This window comes from Hypanus sabinus, chromosome 7 (assembly GCF_030144855.1).
Source record: "Hypanus sabinus isolate sHypSab1 chromosome 7, sHypSab1.hap1, whole genome shotgun sequence".
Taxonomy (NCBI): Eukaryota; Metazoa; Chordata; class Chondrichthyes; order Myliobatiformes; family Dasyatidae; genus Hypanus; species Hypanus sabinus.
Genome location: NC_082712.1, coordinates 34,651,893 through 34,676,442, shown reverse-complemented (window position 1 = coordinate 34,676,442; position 24,550 = coordinate 34,651,893). Strand labels below are relative to the sequence as shown.

Genomic DNA, 24,550 nt, shown 5'->3' with positions numbered 1-24,550 from the left:
TCCTGCCTGTCCCTTCGATACAAAATGTATCTTTGGACATTAAGCTCGCAGCTATAATCTTCTTTCAGCCATGATTCAGTGCTGCCTACAATGTCATTCATGCCACTCTGTAACTGTGCTACAAGTCCATATTATTCCGCATAATGTGCACATTGAAATATAACCCTCCAGTCCTGTATTCACCCTTTGATTTTTATCTGCCTTATGTTGCAACTCCTTCAGCTGACTGCAATTTTGCCTTATGAACAGCCTCTCCTCACTACACATAGCCTCGGCATGTAAACCAGCTACCTCACCTTCAGCCCCGTCACTCTGGTTCCCATCCCCCTGACAAATTAGTTTAAACCCTCCTGAACAACTCTAGCCAACCTGGCCACAAGGATATTGGACCCCCTCAGGTTCAGGTGTATCTCACCTTTCTGTACAGGTCGTATCTTCCCCAGAAGAGACCCCAATGATCTACAAACCTGAACCCCTGCCCCCTGCACCACCTCCGCAGCCATGCATTCGCCTGCCAAATCATCCTATTCTTACCCTCACTGGCACGTGGCACAGGCAGCAATCTGGCAGTTACTACTCTGGACATCCTGTTTCTTAGCTTTCGATCTAGCTCTTCAGGGACTTCTTCACCTGGTCGACTTATGTCATTGATGCCAATATGTATCAAGACTTCAGGCTGCTCACCCTCATCCATGAGAATGCCATAGGCCCAATCTGAAACATCCCTGATCCTGGCACCTGGGAGGTAACATACCATCCGGGTATCTCTATTGCACCCACAGAACCTAGTCTTTGTTCTTCTGAATACGGAATCTCCTATCAATGCTACAGACCCCTTCTCCTCTTTGCCAAACTCAGTGCCAGAGATCTGGTCACTGTGGTTCTGATTGGTAGGTCATCCCCCTTAGTAGTGTTTAAAGTTGAATACTTATTGAGGGGAACGCCCTCAGGTGCACTGACCTCCGCGCATTTCCCCTCCTTCTCCTGATAGTCACCAAGTTACCCATCTCCTGCAATCCAGGGGTGACTACCTCCCTGCAGCTCCTGTTTATTACCTCCTCATTCTCCCTCATGAGCTAACAGTCATCGAGATGCAGCCCCAGTTCCTTAATGTTCTCTCAGGGGCTGCAACTTGGTGCACCTGGTGCAGATGTGTTTATCTGGGAGACTGGAGGTCTCCCCGCCTTCCCACACCCCACAAATTTCAAAACACTGCCCCAGAGCCATTCTCACTAATCTACTATGCCCTAACTGATGGGGAATGAACAAATAAGAACAGAGAGCAATTTACAAGATCCTTAACCTCTCCCAGGCCTGATCTCGTCGAAAGCTTGCTGAGCCAAAGCCACTCTAAAGAATGGCCACTCCGCTTGCACCTGTGCTCTTTTTATTGGCCCTTCTTTAATGAATCCCTCTTGCTGATTGGTCACTCCTCAGCTCACAGAAACTTCCAAGCAGCTCTGCCTTCAAAACATCAATCGTCGTTCTGATTGAAAGCTAGCTCTCTTTACCCACTTCTTGACGTCAACTATCCAACTCGGAGAGAACTGCTGCGAAGATCTGCAATCACCAATCCGCACAGATTGTGGTCTTCCGGTTAGGAAGTCGAGGATCCAATTGCAGAGGGAGGTACAGAGGACCAGGTTCTGCAACTTCTCAATCAAGATTGTGGGAATGATGGTATTGAATGCTGAGCTATAATCGATGAACAGCATCCTGACATATAACCATATAACAATCACAGCACGGAAACAGGCCATCTCGGCCCTCCTAGTCCGTGCCGAACTCTTGATCTCACCTAGTCCCACCTACCCGCACTCAGCCCATAACCCTCCACTCCTTTCCTGTCCATATACCTATCCAATTTTACCTTAAATGACACAACTGAACTGGCCTCTACTACTTCTACAGGAAGCTCATTCCACACAGCTATCACTCTCTGAATAAAGAAATACCCCCTCGTGTTCCCCTTAAACTTCTGCCCCCTAACTCTCAAATCATGTCCTCTCGTTTGAATCTCCCCTACTCTCAATGGAAACAGCCTGTTCACGTCAACTCTATCTATCCCTCTCAAAATTTTAAATACCTCGATCAAATCCCCCCTCAACCTTCTACGCTCCAATGAATAGAGACCTAACTTGTTCAGCCTTTCTCTGTAACTTAAGTGCTGAAACCCAGGCAACATCCTAGTAAATCTGTGACATAGGTGTTCGTGTCGTCCAGGTGGCCTAAAGCCGTGTGGAGAGCCATTGACCTATTGTGGCGATAAGCAAATTGCAATGGGTCCAAGAGGGAAATGGGAAAAAAAGGCACTCGAGAGGACCCATTTCCATGTTTTGTGTCTCTCTGACAAACTTCCAACAAAAGGATATTCTGAATTTGCATTGGAACAACTTTTAGTAATGAGAATTTTTCCACATGAAACAGATTTTTAAAATTTCTAACATTGAATTATAGAACTGCAAAACTGCTGATAAAGCACAGGGCATGAACTTATGTTCAAGGTGCAGAACCGTCCTGCTGTGAGAATCCCCAGCTGAGCCAGAAAGTTCCATGTTTACATTGGAAACTATCCAGGGTTCTAAGAAGGGAAACTTCAAAATACAAAAGAAGCCTAAATAAATACAAAAGAAAGAAAAGACAAGCATAGGATTAACCTAGTGTAGAATACAAATAGCCATGGAATAAACAGTGTTACACTTTACCAACATAAAATGATGGTTAATAACATGCAAGGAAAATTGCTACTAATGGCTGGCAAACACATACCGAGTAGGAATAATAAGCTACAGCAACAGAAAATGGCTGGGAATTAAATGCTGCAAAAATACTCGGAGAAGAGAATAAGAATGTTAAATTAGCACTATTGAATAATCCACGATTAGTAGAAAAAGGTGGCACAGCCATCAGGAGGATAACTGAAATAAAAGTTTGTGAAGTGCCTCACTAACACAGATGGCTCAAGAATTAATACTGAAGGGTGGTGAAAGAAATACGCAAATAGTTTTAGAAGGGGGAAGGAAAAGGTGCTAGCACTTTGACTATGCTAGAATTAACTGAGTAGAGAAAGTAGGTTAAAAAAAAATCCAGAATGGAGCTTCTGCAATGTGGTTGGCTTCATTCCTAACCCTATTAGAAACGATACAGAATTCAGCACAAGATTTATTAATGGGGATGAACCAGAGCCTTTTCTATTTTAAAGTGACAGAGATCATTTTATATTTTGAAGGTAGTGAAGAAACATTGAGCACACCTACATGAAACTTTGCCGTAGGAAAGCAGCATGCAAAGATCCTCACCACCCAGGCCTTGCTCTTTTTTTTCCGGCTGCCATCAGGTAGAAGGTATAGGTGCCTCAGGACCTGCACCACCAGGTTCAAGAGCAGCTACTACCCCTCAACTCTCAAGCTCTTGAACAAAAGGAGGCACGTTCACACACTGGCATTATTCTCCAGTTTAGTATAGGTGATAAAAACAAGTATAATTGCTACTAAAGGATAAAAACCCTTTTTTAGTTTCTAACCATCCTTGGATTTTAAAACTGGAAGCTGGCCATTACCAATCAACCAAATTCTTTGAGATGGCAAAGGAAGTTTTAAAAGGGTCATGTAGCTGACACAGCATACCTAGATTTGCAAAGGCACTTCAGCAAGTTATTACATAATACAGTGGATTCCAGTTAATTGGGCCATTGATTAACTGGGCAGCCACTTATTTGAGACAACTCTTAAAGAATAAACATTAAATGAGAAAGTTGCCAGGGTTTCCTTTGTTTATTCAGGACACTATGCCACTTAATTGGGACAGGAGCATGTTACCAAAGAGTTTCTAACAAGCCTTGGTCGTGCGGCCATTAGACACTACAGAGTGCTTAGAACGAGCAGTTTTTAAAATAGCATCAGTTGTATGTGTTTGTGTTCAAAAAGCAGTGATTTTTGTCACTGACAGTTAGAGAGAAATAAGCAGCAAGACAATTCAGAACTATTTTGCTCACCAACGTGCTGGGAGTGAAAATGAAACAATCTCACTGGTTCAACAAGTTAGGAGCTGTGAAGGATCTGACAGTATCGACAATTGTCTTGAATGTTACAATGAAAATGAAGATTTGAAGGATGTAATTGGCAAAAGCATTGTAGGAAGGCAGTCCATTATCTACACTAAGGTGTCTGCATTGATTTTGTTCATTTACAGTCAAAAGAACACAGTGGCATAAACTGGATGATGACTATTAGGAAATAATAGTTTTATAATACTGTAGTAATATTAGGGTGTTCCAACTTGTTCTGTATTTCATTTAAATACATATTGTTAGTTAAACAGTGCTTTGTCTTTTCTATATCTTTTAACTACTTCCATGAAACTTTGGCTAATTGGGACAACCATTTCATGTGGCAAAATGCACTGGTCCCAATTAAGCAGAATCCACTATGTTAGTTTAAGGTCAGCATATGTGCAGTTAGAGGAAGAAGAGTTAACAGCCAGGAGACAGAAACTTTGCCGTTTAGCAGAGTAAATAGCTTCCTGGCTTCAGAGAGAAAGTAGAAATCTAGGTTTCAGGAAGTAGAACGAGATTCCAGATAGACCAGTAATACTACAGTTTAACTTTTTTCAAAAAAAAAGTCACAACTTTAAAATTTCCAGATGACCTCAATCTGAGGTTACCAAAGATTGCAACAAATTACCATCAAAGAGGGAAATAATTAGCCAAGGAATTTTAACACTCTAAACTGCTAGGAATGATTATGCTGCAAGATGAAAAATTTTTAAAAACCTAAAATCAGTTAAAGGAGCAAATGTGTATTTGTAAAAATAAAATAAATGGTTTTTTTTGGTTACATGTACACTGAAGCATTAAAACATACAGTGAAGTGCGTCATTTGTGTCGCTGACCAGCAGTCCGAGGATAGGCTGGTGACTGCCCAGTACTCCCCTATCCAAGTTAGTGAGGGAGGTTTAAAAATAAACAAAGCAGTCTGACCTACTTCTGTGGAGCAGAATTAAAAAGTAAACGCATCTTGCCAAAGTTTGACTGAATACAGATTAAACAAGTGTTGGGTACATTTTTGGTTTTCATATTACAGGCAAGGTATATAGGGACTGGAAAAAAATACTCAATTTACCATTAATGTGACCAGAAATCAGAAGTTGTACTATCAGGAAAGAATAAACAGGTTAGATACATTAATAAAGGAATTAAAGAGGCAAGCTTTGGGCCTCCTGCCTACTCCACCATTCAATCAGATCATTGCTGGTCTTTCCCATCATTAACCCATTCCTTACATCCCTAAATCCTGAAGCATCTATAAGTATATCAATCCAAGACTCTGTGCTCAGTGACCAAGATTTACACCTTTTGGGTGAAGAAACTTCATATCAGTTTTGAATAAAGCATTCCCAACTCTGGACACCACAGCCACAGGGACCATTTCCACATCTACCCTATAAACCTACATGAATTTCAAACAATGAGATTGTCTCTCATTCTTCCAGATTTGGGGAGTTTTCTGTTCAGTAACCAACACCAATTGCTCCATTGTGTTTAATACCCTCCTGAGTGGCACCTTACTAAAAGCCACATTATAGCCATAGATTTTTCCTATTTACACCACTGGCTGCCATGACAAACAGTGCTACGTTCATCAAACAATTTCCAAGATAACTCTACCCAATCCTATTATTTCTCATTTGCCCTGTCATCACCTCCTTAACAGATTCCAGCATTCCCTGACTAATGAAGTTAGGCAAACTAGTCCATAGTTCTTCAAGCAAGCAAAGTTCCTGAATGCATGACTTTTTAAAATAAGTTTACAATTGCTCATAGCTCATTTTAATATAGCAGTTTTAAAGAATTTTTACCCTTTAAAGACAATAGACAGCTTACATACACAACTGCAACATTAAAAGTACATCTACATTTAGGAAAGCTTTCAAAGGCTCCTGATTTCCCAAAGGTGTCAAATTGAAAGAGTAAACTAATAAAGTTGTCAAATAGCTTTACCTTTGTGAAAGGTGTCCTGATCCGGTATAAAGAAAGCCCCTGCACACATTCCAGCTAAAACCACGAACTTCACAAACCAGAACCTAAGCACGGAATGCAGAGATTTAGGAAGGGCTTAGTCTAAAAGTGAATACTGTTTCCTTTCACCTAAATAGCCTTTGGGTCCATCAAGTGCACTTACCCATTGTGGAGGTATGCTCGACAATCTTTACTGGTTTTAACATTGATCATCAGGATGAAGAAAATGAAGAAAAATACAGCCATTCCGAAGCAGACCTTGTAAACAGCGGAGTAACCAACGAGTCTATCACAGCCGGCACCTGCCTGAATGGTCCTACAAAATTCATTGTAGAAGGGAACCTGTAAAAAAGCAGGGTTGAAAATGTTTCACCAGAACAGAAAAAAAATGAAAGTGAAGCCACAGGGGAAAAATCACAAGGTATGTAATTAGATCCAATTCAAAGCTCAAAGTAAATTTATTACCTAAATACATATGTCACCATATACTACCCTGATTCATTTTCTTGCAGGCATTCACAGCAAATACAAGAAATACAATAGAATCAAAGAATGACTGCCTCTATCCAATGTGCAAACAATAACAAAGTGTGCAAATACAAAAGGAAATAAAATAATAATAAATAAATAGCAATAAATAGAGAGTAGGAGATGAAAAGTCCTTGAAAGTGAATTTACAGATTGTATTTCAGTGATGGGGTGAGTGAAGTTATCCTTTGGTTTAAGAGCCTGATGGTTGAGGGGTAGTAACTCTTCCTGAACCTGGTAGTGGGAGCCCAGAGGTTCCTGCACCGTCTTCCTAATGGCAGTAAGAAGAAGAGAGCATGGCTTGGATGATAGGAGTCCTGAATGAAGGATGCTGTTTTCCTGCGACACCATTCCACAAAGATGTGCTCAAAGAGGGGAGGGCTTTACCTGTCATGGACTGGGCCATATCCATTACTTTTTGTAGGCTTCCCTGTACAAGGGCATTGGTGTTTCCATACCAGACTGTGATGCAACCAGTCATTATACTCTCCACCACACATCTTTAGGAGTTTTTCAAAGTTTTGCATGACATGCCGAACGAATCTTTGCAAACTTCTGAGAAAGTAGAGGCGCTATCGTGCTTTCTTTATATTTGAACTTACAGTACATGCTGAACCTCTGAAATGGTAACAGAGGAATTTAAAATTACTGGCCCTCTCCACCTTTGATTCCCCCAACTGGGACTGGCTCATGAACCTACTGTACTTTGTAATATTCCCTTGAATTTTATGTAGTAGCTCCCAAGCTTACAACAAACTGCAATTTGCAAACCAACAGTAATCTTTACTTTGTCACATTTCTTAATTGCAGAGTGTAACACAGGAAAAGTTTCAAGATAAACTACAAAATCTTAAAAAACCTGTACAGTACAGCGATGTCAACCTACACAAAAATCAGGATTTTAGTAAACATTTTATCCCTTCAACATTTCCAGTTTGTGGGCAATCTGTAATAGGATAACTCATGAATAGTAAGAGACTTTCAATTTTAAACAGACTTATAATTCATGCAAAGATCTAAAGTTTCCTATGAATCACTACATAAACAAACCATATCAAAGCAAGAATCATTAAAGCATGAAGAAAAATTATTGCTTTTTAGGGACAGATTCTATTCGAACCAGAATACTAATAGAATTTCAGAAGAAAGTCTTAAATGAAGGAAATGTTTTAAAAAAAACAATTAAGATGGGAGCACACAAAATGCTGGTGGAACACAGCAGACCAGGCAGCATCTATAGGAAGAAGCACTGTCGATGTTTCGGGCCGAGACCCTTCGTCAGGGCGAACTGGAAGAAAAGATAGTAAGAGATTTGAAAGTAGGTGAGGGAGGGGGAAATGCGAAATGATAGAAGACCGGAGGAGGTGGGGTGAAGCTAAGAGCTGGAAAGGTGATTGGCAAAAGTGATACAGAGCTGGAGAAGGGAAAGGATCATGGGACAGGAGGCCGAGGGAGAAAGAAAGGTGGGGGGGGGAGCTCCAGAGAGAGATGGAGAACAGGCAGAGTGATGGGCAGAAAGAAAAAAGGGGAGGGGGGAAAACTAAATATATCAGAGATGGGTTAAGAAGGGGAGGAGGGGCATTAACAGAAGTTAGAGAAATCAATGTTCATGCCATCAGGTTGGAGGAACACCACCTTATATTCCGGTTGGGTAGCCTCCAACCTGACGGCATGAACATTGACTTCTCAAACTTCCGTTAATGCCCCTCCTTCCCTTCTTACCCCATCCCTGATATATTTAGTTTTTCCCCCTCCCCTTTTTTTTCCTCTCTCTCTGCCCATCACTCTGCCTATCACTCTGCCTGTTCTCCATCTCCCTCTGGTGCTCCACCCCTCCCCCTTTCTTTCTTCCTAGGCCTCCTGTCCCATGATCCTTTCCCTTCTCCAGCTCTGTATCACTTTTGCCAATCACCTTTTCAGTTCTTAGCTTCACCCCACTTCCTCCTGTCTTCTATCATTTTGCATTTTCCCCTCCCCCCTCCTACTTTCAAATCTCTTACTGTCTTTTCTTTCAGTTAGTCCTGTCGAAGGGCCTCGGCTCAAAACGTTGACAGTGCTTCTTCCTATAGATGCTTCCTGGCCTGCTGTGTTCCACCAGCATTTTGTGTGTGTTGCTTGAATTTCCAGCATCTGCAGATTTCCTCATGATTGCTTAAATTAAGATGGGAGGAGTTTTTGTACTTGGTTTACAGTTCCTCTATTCTTAACTTCCTCCACTCAGATCCAGTGCAGACAAAAGATTCATTCTTTTGGCTAGACACCTATGACTAGATTTGTACCAAGTACATCAGTGCTGGGATTTCATTGTTCATGTATAAACAATTTGATTGTTAATGTACAAGGCAGGGATTTGCAGATGATAAGTTAGGTAAGTTAAGTAGTATTGTAGGCAGTGAAGAAGCTTATCAAAAAGAACAGGAGGATTTTGATCAGCTAGGTAAGCAGGTCAAAGACCGGCAAATGAAGTGTTGCATTTTGGGAAGTCCATAACACACAAGTGGAACTAGACTATTTGGCCCATTGAGTTTGCTCCACCATTTCATCATGGCTCAGCCATTTTCCCTCAACCCCATTCTCCTGCCTTTTCCCCATAACCTTACACACTCTGACAAGTCAAGAATCTATCAAACTCCACCTTATTTACACCCAAAGAGACAGCCTCCACAGACACCTTTGGCAACAAGTTCCACAGATTCACCATCCAATGGCTACAGAAAGTCTTCCTCATCTCTGCTTTAAATGGGCATCCCTCTATTTTGAGGCTGTCATAGACTCCCCCACTCAGGAAACATCCTCCCCATCTAGGACCTTCAACATTTGATACATTTCAATATTAAAAAAACCCGTAGTCTTCTGAATTCCAGCGAGTACAGGCTCCTCGTCATCAAACACTCCTCATAAGCCAACACTTTAATTCACGGGATCATTCTCGTGACCATCCTCCAAACCCTCTCCAATATCAACGGGTTCTTTCTTAGGTTATAGGCCCAAAACTACTCATAAAACTTCAAATGAGTCCTCAGAGGTGCCTTATAAAGCCTCAGCATTACATCCTTGCTTTTATATTCTAGTCTTGTCAAAATGAATGTGAACATTGCATTTGCCTTCTTCACCACCTATTCAATGTGCAAGTTAACCTGTACAAGGACTCCCAAGTCCCTTTGCACCTCACATTTTTGAATTTTCTGCCTGTTTAGAAAATAGTCTACAGTTATATTCCCTCTGCCAAAGTGCATGATCATACACTTCCCAACACTTTGCCCATTCTCCTCAGCTGTCCAAGTCCTTCTGCAGGCTCCCTGCTTCCTCAACACTACCTGCCCCTCACCCTATCTCTGTACCATCTGCAAACTTGGCCACAAGGCCATCAACTCCATCATCCAAATCATGGACATAATGCAAAAAGAAGCAGTCTCAACACCAATCCCTGCAGGACACCAGCAGCCAACCAGAAAATGTTTCCTTTATTCCCACCCTTTGCCTCCTGACAAACAGCCAAACCTCCTTCCATACTAGTATTTTCCATGTGTGGCACCTATCAAATGCCTTCTGAAAATCCAAGTACACAACACCCACCAACTCTCCTTTGTCTAACCTGCCTGTTATTTCCTCAAAGAATTCTAACTGATTTGTCAGGAAAGATTTTCTCTTAAGGAAACCATGCCAACTTTGGTCTATTTTATCATGTATCCCCAAGACCTCACCCTGTCAACCTGAAATTATTAACCTGCTCAGCTGAGGAAAAACACCAGAGACATGAAATTACCTCTGGAACGGTTTTTATTCAGAGAGGAGTTCACAGCCCCACGCACTTCGGGCATAAGGTAGCCAACTCCCAATTTGTCAGTTTACAAAGGTCATACTTATACCCAAAAGCAGGGTACTACATTCACAAATATGGTTACCGATTCAAATTCACCAATTGATTGGCTATTGCACAGCTAAGCACGCGAAATACTCAGAATGGGTACGGACTCGAGCAAAACACTCAAAATAGGTATATAGCTCAAGATACTTTGCCAAACACTCTGTCTTGTGTTAGCAGGTTCCCTTTTCTTTGTGGTTGCCACTTGCTGTCTGGAATCTTAACTTAGCTACTTCCCCAATAACGTATCCTCCCACTGGTCCTCTACATATTTTGCTACACTTACCCCTCGCCCACCCCTTCTACACGTACCCCTTACCCTCTTCACATTCTCAACCCTTAAAAAATCAACTCCAACATCTTCCCAACCACTGTTAGTCAGCCTAACTAGCATAACATTTGCAATTTTCCAGACTGCCAGAACCATTCCAGAATCTGGCGATATTTGACAGATCATTACTAATGCCTCCACAATCTCTTTCAGAACGCTGGGGTGTAGTCTACCTGGTCCAGATGACTTATCCATCTTCAGATCTTTCAGCTTCCCAAGCACCTTCTCTTCATAATAGCAACTCACTTCTTCCCCGTAAAACTCTTGAACGCCAGCATTCAGATAGTGTCTTCCACAGTGAAGACCGATGGAAAATACTTCTTCAGTTCGTCTGCCATTTTGTTGTCCCCCATTACTACCTCTCCAGCATCATTTTCCAGGGGTCCAATATCTACTCTTACCTCTTTTACTCTTGATATATCTGAACAAACTTTTGCATATCCTCTTTGATATTGTTGGCTTGATTACCTTGATATTTCTTCTTTTCCTCCTTGCTTTTTTAGTTGCCTTCCATTTTTAAAAAAGCTTCCCAATCCTCCAAAATCTAATTTTTGTTCTGTTATATGTCCTGCCCTTTGCTTTTGTTGTTGACTTCCTTTGTCAGCCACAGCTTGTAGCATCCTGCCTTTAGAATACTTCATCTCTGGGATGTATCTATCCCAGAAACTCCAGTCATTGCTATTCTACCATAATCCTTGCTGGTGTCTCCTTCCAATCAACTTTAGCCAGCTCCTCTCGAATGCCTCTGCAACGCCCTCTTCTCCACTGGAATAAAGTTACACCCGACGTTAGCTTCTCCCGCTCAAATTGCAGGGTGAATTACATACTATGATGTCTGCCTCTTAAGGGTTCCTCTACCTTAAGCAGCCTAATCAAATCTGGTTCATTACACAACACCCAATCCAGGATAGCTTTTCCCCTAGTGAGTTCAATCTACCTACATACTGAAATCCCCCATGACTATTGTAACATCTTCCTTTTGACATGCACCTTCTATCTCCCATTGTAAATGGTACCCAACATCTTGGCTACTGTTAGGAGGCCTGTATAAAACACCCATCAGGGTCTTTTTTTTCTTGCAGTTTCTTAAATCTCCTCAAAGATTCCACATCTTCTGATCATATGGTACGTCACCTCTTTCTAAGGATTAGATTTTTTTTTAAATCAGTACAGCCACCCCACCCCCCTGCCTACTTGCCCGTCCTTTCAATGTGCTGTGTATCTTTGGATGTTAAGTTCCCAAGCATAATCTTCTTTTAGCCATGACTCCTTGATGCCCACAATGACATTCTTGCCAATCTCTGTGTTACAAGATCATCTACTTTATTCCATATACAATGTGTATTCAAATATAACTCTGCCTCCAAGGATACTGGTCCCTTCTGGGTTCAGCTGTAATCCATCTCATTTGTACAAGTCATGCATTCCCCAGAAGGAGAGCCCAATGATCCAGAAATCTGAGGCTCCGACCCCTCACCAGTTTCTTGGCCATGTATTCATCTACCAAATCATCCTATTCTTAGCCTCACTGGCATCAGAGATTACTACCCTGAAGGTCCCACTTTTTACCCAATTCCCTAAATTCCCTCTTCAGGATCTCCTCCCTTTCCCTACCCATGATGCCAACAAGTACCACAACATCTGGCTGCTCACCCTCCCCCTTTGGAATGCCATAGACCCGATCCAAAATGGCCTTGGGACACAATATGTCATCTACGTGTCTCTTTCACATCCACAGAATCTCATGCCCACTCCTCCGACTACAGAATTCCCCATCACTGCTGCAGTCCTCTTCTTCCCGCCTTCCCTTCTGAGCCACAGCACCAGACTCAAGTGCCAGAGACATGGTCGCTGTGGCTCCCCTCAGTAGGTTGTCCCTCTCTTCAGTATCCAAGGCTGCATAGGCTTTGCAGAGAATGATCAGGCCCCCAGTTCAATGGTGGCACAGGGGGACCTAGGGGTACAAGCACATAGTTCACTGAAAACATTGCCACAGGTAGATGGGCTGACAAAGGCCAAGTGTTTGACACAGTGACCCCCAGTCAGGGTGTTAAGTCTAGGAGTTGGCATATTATGTTGCTGTTGTCAAGACTGTACTTGGAGAATTGCATGCAGTTTGCTTGCCCTGTGACATGAAAACTATCGATCTAAAACAAGCAAAGGTGACTTTATGACGCAGCCAGTACTTGAAGGCCGGTATTCTATGGAGAGGATAGTCAGGCTAAAACTTTATTCCTTGGAATGTAGGAGATTGAGGAGTGACCTTATGGAGGCACAGAAAACCATGAGGGGAATTAGATAGGGCAAATGCACAAAGTTTTCCCCACACACCTTCCCCCCTCACCCCCGGAAGGGAAACTAATATTAGAGGACTATAACGGGGTTTAAGGTGAGAGATGAAAGATTGAAGGAGGACCCAAGAGGCAAGAGGGTGGTGTGTGTATAGAATGAGCTGCCAGAGAATGTGGTTGAAGCAGCTACAGCATTTAAAGACACTTGGGACAGAAGGGATTTTGAGTTGCATTGACCCAACAGGACTAGCTTCCCAAACAGGGCAACACTGTCGACATGGATGAGTTGGGTCTAATGCCATCCTTCCTTGCTGTATAACTAAGATATAGACTTCCTTGTAACCCCCCATATAAAAGAGAGGTTTCTCTGTTAAATATAATTATGATGTTCAGAAGAAGGTTCTTGGTCCGAAACATCAACTGCTGGTTCATTTCCATAGATGCTGCCTGATCTGCTGAGTTCCACCAGCATTTTGTATGTGTTGCTTTGGATTTCCAACATCTGCAGAACTTCTCATGATTAGGATATTCAGTTCCATTTTATATCATCTTGGCCTTGTCAATTTGATTGGTGGTTTATAGCACTCATGCTTTAAAGTAGATTATCATAAAAGCTCCCATAAGGCTCACAAATCTTCTCTAGTGAAGGAACTCTGCCATCCTTATCAGTTTCATCAACAGCTGAGTATAGATCTACCTGGATTCTTAATTGCCTGCTCAGCTGAGGGCAAAATGAATGGACAATAAGTGCAAGTATAACCAGCTATACCCTCTTCCCATGAAGGACCAACTAAAAGATACCTTTGAACTAGACTTAAGTTGAATATCAAAAACTACATTCACAGGAAATCAGAACATAGTCCACAGGTTAGGTGGTATCTATGAGAACAGAGAGAGTGTCACTGATTTGTTACTTACATGAGTCTTCAATGTTTCTCCCACAGTGGGGGATAACATGAGGAAGCAGACCATAGTTCCCAGAATGTGGTAGAGTGTATACATGACCCGAGTTCCTGTAGACGTTTTAATATTTGGACAGCCACTGCAGCAGAGAGAGCAGTCATTGGAACCACAGCAGCAGGCCAGCTGAGGGCAGAAAAAACAAACATTTTAATAAATTATTGAAGAATTATATCAACATAAAATGGCCGACAATAATCAAAATGCCCATTTTCTTGTCAGATAAATCAATCTGACAAAGCTAATCTTTGAAATGCATTATGAAAGGAAGGTGACAGGGAAAAGTATCGGTTGTGATCTTAATGGGCAGAGCTGGCTTGAGAGGTTGAACAGCCAACTCTTCTCAGCTCTTTGCGAGGGAAAAAGCTAATTTAGAATCTTACAGCTCAGCACAAGAACATTCAGCCTATCTCTGCCTAAAAAAATTCACTTTCAAATTGCAAGATTAACGCCTTGCAGGACAGTATTTGCTTCCATAACCTCATCCAATAGACCTGGCTCTCATGAGGTTTATCATCTCATTGGAAAGAGGTGACTCATGATCAGAAGAGGTAAAATCCTTGTGGGTAGAGTTAAGAAGCTGCAATGTTGAAAAGACCCAGGTAGGAGTTATATACAGGCCTCTGAACAGTACTCAGGATGTAGGATACAAATTACAATGGGAGATAGAAAAGTTATGTATAAAGGGCAATGTTATGATTGTCTTGGGGGAGTTCACCATACAGGCAGATTAGGAAAATCGGGTTGGAGCTGGATCCAAAGAGAGAATTAGTAGAATTCCTACAAGATGGCTTTTTAGAGCAGCTTGTAGTTGACCCCACTAGAGGTAGGGCAATTCTGGACTGGGTGTTGTGTAATGAACCAGATTTAATCAGGGAGCTTAGGGTAAAGGAAGCAGTGGTGATCATATGATCGAATTCACCTTGCAGCTTGAAGGGAGAAGATGAAGTCAGATGTACCAGTAGAGTAAGGGAACTACAGGAGCATGAGAAAGGAGCTGGATAAAAGTGATTGAAAGGGGACACTAGTAGGGATGATGGCAGAAGAGCAATGGTGAGAGTTTCTGGGAGGGGGAGAAACTCGGAAGGCTCAGGATAGATTCATCCCAAAGATGAAGTACTCTAAAAGGCAGGATGCTACAAAACTGTAATTGACAAGGGAAGTCAAAGACAGTATAAAAGGAAAAGAGAGGATATATAATAGAGCAATAATTAGTAGGAAGTTAGAGTACTGGGAGGCGCACTTTTAAAAAAAAAGCCAACAGAAAGAAACTAAAAAACAGCCACAAGGGAAGAAAAAAATGCAAGATGAAGAAAAGCTAGCCAAAAATATTAAAGAGGATACTTAGAAGTTTTTTTCAGATATATAAAGTAAAGAGAGGGTATCGGACTGCTGAAAAATGATGCTGGATGAGAAGTAATGAAGGATAAAGAAATGGCAGATAAACATGTGTAGTTTGTGCTAGACTTCACTGTGGGAAAACACTTGACAGTATGGCAGAAATTCAAGAGTGTCAGAGCATAGCTGCTAATACTAAGATGCTGCTTGAGGAGCTGAAATGTCTTGAGGTAGATAGGTCACCCAGACCAGATGGACTACACTCAAGTGTTCATAAAGAGGCAGCTGAAGAGATTATGGAGGCATTAGTAATGATTTGGGAGATCACTAGGTTCTGGGAGTGTTCCAGAGGACAGCAAAATTGTAAGCGTCACTCCACTCTTTAAGAAGGGAGGGAAGCAGAAGAAAGGACATTATAGGTCATTTAGCCTGACCTCAGTGGTTGGTAAGATGTTGGAATCCATTAGTAAGGATGAGGGTTCAGGGTACTTGAAGGCACATGATAAAATAGTTAGCCTGGTTTCCTTAACGACAAATCTTTCCTGACAAAGATGTGGGAATTCTTTGATAAAACAACAGGCAGGATAGACAAGAGAGTCAATGGATGTGTTTACTTGGATCTTCAGACGTCCTTTGACAAGGTGTTGCACACAAGGTTGCTTAAAAAGATGGAAGACCATACTATTACAGGAAAGATAGAAGATTGGCTAATTTGCAGGAGGTAGAGTGGGAATAAAGGTTTTTTTTCTGGTTGGCTGCCAGTGAGTAGTGTTCCACAGGGGTCAGTGTTGGGACCACTTCTTTTCAAAGTATATGTCAATGATTTGGATGATGGAATTTATTGCTTTGAGGCCAAGTTTGCAGATGATATGAAGATAGGTGAAGGGGCAGGTAATATTGAGGAAGCAGGAAGTGTACAGAAGCAGACAGATTAGAAGAATGGGCAAAGAAGTGGTAGATGGAATATAATGTAGGGAATTGTATGGTCATGCAACTTGGTAGAAGGAATAAAGGCACAGATTATTTTCTAAATGGGGAGAAAATTCAGAAATCAGAGGTGCAAAAAGTATTTGGGGTCCTTATGCAGGAATCCCTAAAGGTTAACTTGCCAATTGAGTCGGTGGAAAGGAAGACAAATATACTTCGGGATGATGAGAATATAAGAGCAAGGATGTAATGCTGAGGTTTTATAAAGGCATTGTCAGACTGCACCTGGAATATCATGAGAGTTTAGGGCCCCTATCCAAGAAAAGATGTGCTGGTTTTGGAGGGGGTCCAGAGGAGGTTCACAAGAATTATTCTAGGAATGAAAGAGTTAATGTATGAGGAGCATTTGATGGCTCTGGGCCTGTACTTGCTGGAGTTTAGAAGAATGGGGGTGGGGCAAATGTAATTGAAACCTATTGAATATTGAAAGGCCTGGATAGAATGGACATACAGAGGATATTTCCTACAGTGGGCAAGTATAGGACCAGAGGGCACAGTCTCAGAATACAGCAACGTACATTTAGAACAGATGAGAAGGAATTTCTGTAGCCAGAGGGTAGTGAATCCATGGAATTCATTGCCACAGACAGCTGCGAAGGCCAAGTTGTGGAGTATACTTAAAGAGGAGGTTGATAAAGAGGAGGTTCTTGATTAGTCAGGGTGTTAAAGGTTATAGGAAGAAGGCAGGAGAATGGGATGGAGGAGGATAATAAATTAGCAAATGATGGAATGGTGGAGCAGATTTGATTAGCCAAATAGCCCAATTCTGGTCTTATGTCATATGGTCTTATTATAAAGATACGTGCATTGGCATGAAATCTTCATTTAGCCTTTGACTAATGTGAATACACGCTCCATCTTAAGTAGCACATAGTTTCAAAAATTTTAGCCCTCTTACTAACAATGGACTTCAAGACCTTCAAAATGAAAATAAAGTAGGGTGAACAATATCTTTTAACATTAATCTAATGCCAAATTCTGCAGTGTCATACCTACGATCTAGTCAAGCTTAAGCCCAATCCAACTTTACTGCAGGGTCTCTACTAATACCACTGCAAGTCCACTATTAGATGAAAAAAAATAAGGCTTGCATGACCAGTGAATCCTTAAAAAGAAAGCTACACTTTTGTCAATGAAATAAACATTACACACAGATGTGGATGACTAGGACATCTAGAAACTAAGAACGCAAGCTGTTCTTGAATTAGAAACTTCACCTCACCACTGAGGGGACAGAAAAAGGAACTGCTCAACAGGAGCTCAAAGCCAACGTCCAACAGAAAACCTCTGACCACAGAACAGGTGGCTGGAAGAAAAGGCAGGAGGCTCTGCAACTTGTTGACAACCTAGACATGCACACATCTATGATTCAAATACACATAAACACATCACATCCCACTTCCCCTCCCCCATCCTTTCATGCATGGTTGAGAACTGCTTGCAAGTGCTGGAAGAGGCACTCTAAAAAAAATTCCTCAAAACGTGGCCATCCCACGTTAACTATCCCATCCTGCCTTGCTAGCAACCCAAGAGGTTACTAAGGTGATATGGCAACAGAGGAACAGATGGTATCACCATTGAAAAAGTTCTAAAACTTGGAAAAACCAATTATAAACTTACAGTTGATCCACCTCACCTTAAAGGAGGAGTGCATAGCAGGGAACTTCAGTGATACCAGACTGATGAATTCAACAAGAGGGACAAACACCACTGCAGTAAGTAGGAGAGTCTCTCAGCAGTGTGCCTCAAAGCATAAGCTAGGAGCCTCCCCAGCAACTGCCTCCCTAAATCTAAAGACTTGTTTCTGAAATCACCATGAGGAATCCATCCATCTGGAATCAATATGGATATGATCTTCACCACATGTCATATTCAAGGGAAATCCAGATAGCAAAAGAGATTTTTTTTTACTTCAAAAGCCTTTCCAAGACTAAGATTTATTTTATCTCATCTACATTGAAACATAGTGAAATACATTGGTTGCATTAACAAATAGTGCACCCAAGGATAAGCTGGGGGGGTGGGGGTGGGGAGCCCGCAAGTGTCTCAATCATGAGGGACGGTGGAGGATTCTTAAATTTCCATGATGCAAAGACATGGCTCAATTACATGTCTGCTGCAAAACTGCATGCCAACTAGGCAGGTCCACAAAAGTTTCAGTACAGATTCGTATCAAGCAAGATTGCATTATCACACACCATATTTTCAATCTAAAATACTGCACTTTATCTAATTAGTTTGCTACTGGAGTGAATTGGACAATAGAACTGCCTAAGTTCTATTGAACAGTCTGCTGATCTGAGTGCTGGGCCCATTGTTGTATACTCTGCTCTCAGACGACTGCACACCCAAATATCCGAGTTCGCCAATGACATGACAGTGGTGGGGCTCATCACCAATGAGATGGCCTAAAAAAGGAGGTGAAATAGCTCACGGCGCGGTGCCAGGCAAATAACCTCTTCCTTGATGTCAACAAGACAAAGAAGATGGTTACAGAAGAACTCGCACCACTCACACCCCTCTTTATTTCAGGGGCACGGCAGAGGAAACTGAGAAGTTTCAAACTTCTGGAAGTTCACATCACACACATCTCTTGCTTTCAGAATACATCCGACACAGTCAAGAAAGCTCACCAATGCCTCTACTTTCTAAGAAGAGGAAGAAAGCCCTCAACTCTGAGTGGAGTCATCAGGACACCAATCGTGACGGTTTTTTTGTTTTTTCGAGGCCGAGTTGCTAGCTCAATGCTCAACCCAGCACAGATGGAAAGCGTGCAAGGGAGCTGGCTGGATCTGAACTCGGGAGTCCTCACTCCAAAGTCTGGCCACTACATCACCAGCCAGCCACTTTCTAAGGAGAGTGCGCTAGAATTTGCACATCCATACCCACATAATTCTACAGATTTGCAGGAGAGAGCATCCTAACAAGTTACCTCACTGTTTGGTATGGAAACTGCACTGTAGTACGTAGGAAGGCTGTACAACAGGTAATCAAAAATTGCCCAAAGCATCACTGGCACCAGCCCACCCACCATCAAGGGCATAAAGAAAGAAAGGTGCCTGAAAAGGGTCAGTAACTTCATGAAGGATCCCATTCACTCCTGTGCCTAGCTTCGCTTTATGGACATTAAATACAATCTATCAAATGTAGTTATATTTATTGCCTTTTTATTATTAATGTGTTATCTTATTGTTTTATTTTGTGCTGCATTTGAACCAGAGTAACAATTATTTATTCTCCCTTACACTCGTGTAATCAAAATGACATTGAACAATCTTGAGATCTGTGGAATATTTTCAGTATTTTGTTTTTACTCCAGATGTAGAGCTGCTGCAGTTTATTTTTGTCTTAAGCTTTCATTGAGAACAAAGAACACCTCAGCTTTGGTCATTGAATTGTTAAAAAGAATGTCCATTTATGCTCATCTCTAGGAGGCTGAAATACAAAGTCATTGCTGACTTTTTCACTAAAGTATATATGAAGATGGAACTTATAACACACCTTCAAAACAATGGACCTCTGCCAGCCTGCCTCTGCTGTGCATTACCCTCTGAAAATATAAATTCTTGACTAAACACAAAAATAACTCCATGCACCAGGGTCACCCATCAGTAAAAGGTGGGTAACTCAGCTATCACACACTAAAATATCCTATCAATTGTTGGCAACTAGGAGAAGTCTTAGAACCAATGCTATACAGGCTTCATACATTTTAAAGTTACAATACTGTGCAGACAGCACTGACAATTGAAACTATTTGCTCTCTCTCTCTCTCTCTCTCTCTCTCTCCCTCCCTCCCTCCCAGATTTGTGCTCTTCTCACATCCCTGGAGGTTTGGTGTAAGCACACACACCCAGAAATCTCCTGCCTCCTGGAGATCAAGAATGGTGCATAGTTCAGTGGGAGGAGGAAAAGACACACAAACACCTCATTTTAGCTGCCTTGCCTATGGAAAATTCTGCACAGAGGTTTTACACATGTTAAAAATAACACATCTTACTGAAGTGGAGAAAAATAAAGATTTCAAAAGGCCAGAAAAGAAAAACACTTGTATTTTGCCTTCACAGAATGTCACAAGCAGCAGGGAGTCCATCTATTTTATTTCCAAATGAATCCATATGTTTCATGTTACATTAAATATTTGTTTTTCCCCTCCATAACTTGACAGGAAAGAAACACTCCTTCCTTTCAGTATCCTGTGTATGTGTATGTTTAAGTAAGCATCCTGTCACAGCAATTAAACATTCTGCTCCACCTCCCAAATCTTTGGACACACAGTAATGAAGTACCATTCTGTTCCAGTACCACTGCGATGTGGGTGGGGTGGGCAAGATACTGCACTGGGAGTCTCTGTTGCTGTACTGTTGTACCAAGGGTCTTCTCAAAGGAGGAGTCCGCTGGCCAATTTAGGTAGAGACTGTGCTACTTATTACCATGAGCAGATAGAGGCACATTATTTTATTCCCTAGTTTTCTTTTTTTTAAAAACACATCCTTGTAGGAAGGGTGTGGAATCTGTAGAGTGCACAGAGGAGAGTTACAGGATTCTGCCTGGATTGAAGAACACATCAAACAAGGGTAGGTCGAAGGAGCTAGGGCTTTTCAAGAGTCCAAGCAAATTTATTATCAAAGTACATATATGTCACTATATAACACTAGGATTCACTTTCTTGTGGACATTCATATTAATCCAGAGGAAAGTAAATTCAAATTAAAAGAAACTACAAAAAAAAAACAGTGCACAAAAGACAATTTTGCAAATACCAAAAGAAAATCAAAACAAAATAGATAAATAAGTAATAAATAAACTGTAGCGTCCTTGAATATGAGTTCATAGGTTGCTTCCAGATTAAAATGGTGCTACTGAGGACGAGCGACAAATTACTGCCAAAACAAGAAATACAACCAAGATACTTTAAGAGTAACACTTGCTGTAAAAAGTTATGGTAAATGATCACTGCAAACAATGAAGAGACAAGCAAAGGTGAGGCAGAGTTGAGGGTTGAAACATACATGTGGGAACGAAGTTGAGGCTCATTCGACGGAACGAAGCAGATTCAACGCATGCTCACTTAAACTGATTGCAACGTTTGATCGATCCAAGCGCTGGGCCGACTTGGAAAGGTCAGATACAGGCCAGAACATGGCAGCAGGGTCCAGGCCCAATGCAACAGGTCTTAGAGCAAGGAATGTTTTGACGATTTAAACGCCACCCAGATGCATTGAAAGGCAGAGTGTTGGGACAAGAGTCGAGGGTCGGGCCTGTTCTGGTTACTGCTCCGTGACATTTACTCCATTCTTCACTGCACTGAGGTTGAGGCTACAGGCCTGCTCCAGCTGCACCGGGGCCCTGTGTCCGAAGGCTCTTTCTAAATGACTTCTGCTTACCTTTATTGTTTGCAGGATTTGATTTTTTCATTCTTCTCTCTGTACATTAGGTATTTGTGGTCTTTTTTTTAAATAATGGGTTCTTTTATGGTGGCCTGTAAGGAAATGAATCTCCAGAATGTATACTGTATACGCTGATAACTAAAGTACTTCGAAATTTGTGGAATCAGCTCAAGTGTTAGGTCGAGTGAAGTTCAGGAGCCTGATGGTTGGGGGTTAATAACTATTCCTGAACCTGATGATATGGGACCCAAGGCTCCTGTGCCTTCTTCCTGGTGTCAGGATCGACAGTGCTCCATGTAGATGTACTCAATAGTGGGGAGGGCTTTACCTGTGATGGACTGGGCTGTATCATCTCCCACTTTAAGGCTTTTTTGTCCAAGGACATTGGTGTTTCCATACCAGGACATGATGCAACCACTTAGTATACTCTCCAGTGTGCAGCTATAGAGGCTTGTCAAAAGCTTTAGGTGACATGCCAAATCTTCACAAATTTCTAAGAAAGCAGAGATGCTGCTATGCCTTCTTTGTAAATGGGAATTATCTGCCGGACTCAGAACCTTGAAATGATAATGCCAAGGAATTTGAAGTTACTTTAAAAACGCAAGCACAAGGAAATGTGCAGATGCTGGAAATTCAAGCAACACACACAAAATGCTGGTGGAACGCAGCAGGCCAGGCAGCATCTATAGGAAGAAGCACTGTCGACGTTTTGAGCCGAGACCCTTCGTCAGGATTAACTGAAAGAAAAGATAGTAAGAGATTTGAAAGTGGGAGGGGAGGGGGAGATCTGAAACAATAGGAGAAGACAGGAGGGGGAGGGATGAAGCTAAGAGCTTGAAAGTTGATCGGCAAAAGGGATACAGAGCTGGAGAAGGGAGAAGGTCATGGGACGGGAGACCTAGGGAGAAAGAAAGGGGGAGGGGAGTACCAGAGGGAGATGGAGAACAGGCAAGGAGTTATTGTGAGAGGGGCAGAGAGAGAAAACAGAGAGAAAAGAAAAATGGGGGGGGGGGGGGAGAATAATAAATAAATAAGTGATGGAGTAAGAAGGGGTGGAGGGTTATTAACGGAAGTTAGAGAAATCAATGTTCATGCCATCAGGTTGGAGGTTACCCAGATGGAATACAAGGTGTTGTTCCTCCAACCTGAGTGTGGCCTCACCTTGACGGTAGAGGAGGCCATGGACTGACATACTAGAATGGGAATGGGACGTGGAATTAAAATTTCATCATCCCTCAGAAACTGATTGGAAAGCTGAGCCTATTGGGCCTGAACACCTCCCTCTGCAACTGGATCCTAGACTTCCTGACTGGAAGACCTCAGTTAGTCCAGATCAGGAGCAGCATCTCCAACACCATCACACTGAGCACGGGGGCTCCCCAGGGCTGTGTGCTCAGTCCACTGCTGTTCACTCTGCTGACCCACGACTGTGCTGCAACACACAGCTCGAACCATATCATCAAGTTCACCGATTACATGACCACAGTGGGTGTTATCAGCAAGAATGACGAGTCAGCTTACAGAGAGGAGGTGCAGCGGCTAACAGACTGGTGCAGAGCCAACAACCTGTCTCTTAATGTGAACAAAAGAGTTGGTTGTTGTCTTCAGGAAGACCACTCCCCGCTGAACATTGACGGCTCCTCAGTAAGGATCGTAGAGAGCACCAAGTTTCTTAGTGTTTACCTGACGGAGAATCTCACCTGGTCCCTCAACACCAGCTCCATAGCAAAGAAAGCCCAGCAGCGTCTCTACTTTCTGTGAAGGCTGAGGAAAGTCCATCTCCCACCCCCCCATCCTCACCACATTCTACAGGGGCTGTATTGAGAGCATCCTGAGCAGCTGCATCACTGCCTGGTTCGGAAATTGCCCCATCTCAGATCACAAGACCCTGCATCGGATAGTGAGGTCAGCTGAGAAGATCATCGGGGTCTCTCTTCCCGCCATCACGGACATTTACACTACACGCTGCATCCGCAAAGGAAACAGCATTATGAAGGACCCCATGCACCCTTCATACAATCTCTTCTCCCTCCTGCCGTCTGGGAAAAGGCACCGAAGCATTCGGGCTCTCACGACCAGACTATGTAACAGTTTCTTCCCCCAAGCTATCAGACTCCTCAATACCCGAAGCCTGGACTGACACCTTGCCCTATTGTCCCGTTTATTATTTATTGTAATGCTTGACTGCATAAAGTTTTTATGCACTTTATGCAGTCCTGTGTAGGTCTGTAGTCTAGTGTAGCTTTATCTGTGTTGTTTTTTCTTTACATAGCTCTGTCTGTTTTTGTACTGTGTCATGTAACACCATGGTCCTGAAAAACATTGTCTCATTTTTACTGTGTACTGTACCAGCAGTTATGGTCGAAATGACAATAAAAGTGACTTGACTTGACTTGAAAATGTGTGGCCACTGGGAGATCTTGCTCTTTCTGGCGGACAGAGCATAGGTGTTCAGCAAAATGGTCTCCCAGTCTGCGTCGGGTCTCACCGATATGTAGAAGGCCGCACCAGGAGTACCGGGCGCAGTATATCACACCAGCTGACTCACAGGTGAAGTGTCACCTCACCTGGAAGGATTGTCTGGGGCCCTAAATGGTGGTGACGGAGGAAGTGTAAGGGCAGGTGTAGCACTTGTTCTGTTTACGAGGATAAGTGCCAGGAGGGAGATCGATGGGAAGGAATGGGGGGACATGAATGGACAAGGGAGTCGCGTAGGGAGCAACCCCTGCGGCAAGCAGAAGGGGGGGGGGGGGAGGGAAAGATGTGTTTGGTAGTGGGATCCCGTTGGAGGTGGCGGAAGTTACGGAGAATTATAGGTTGGAGCCAGAGGCTGGTGGGGTGGTA

The 24,550-nt window shown here is 42.5% G+C and overlaps 1 protein-coding gene across 1 annotated transcript in view; it reads right to left on the bottom strand.

Moving 5' to 3' along the window:
* The window catches only part of serinc5 (serine incorporator 5), an 85,802-nt gene that overhangs the window by 32,632 nt on the left and 28,620 nt on the right, over positions 1–24,550 (bottom strand). The window contains exons 2-4 of the mRNA XM_059974455.1: positions 13,950–14,117; positions 6,180–6,358; positions 5,999–6,081 (exon numbers count right to left, since the gene is read on the bottom strand). Coding sequence (XP_059830438.1) covers positions 5,999–6,081; positions 6,180–6,358; positions 13,950–14,117 — 430 coding nt within the window. The remainder of the gene's footprint in view (positions 1–5,998; positions 6,082–6,179; positions 6,359–13,949; positions 14,118–24,550) is intronic.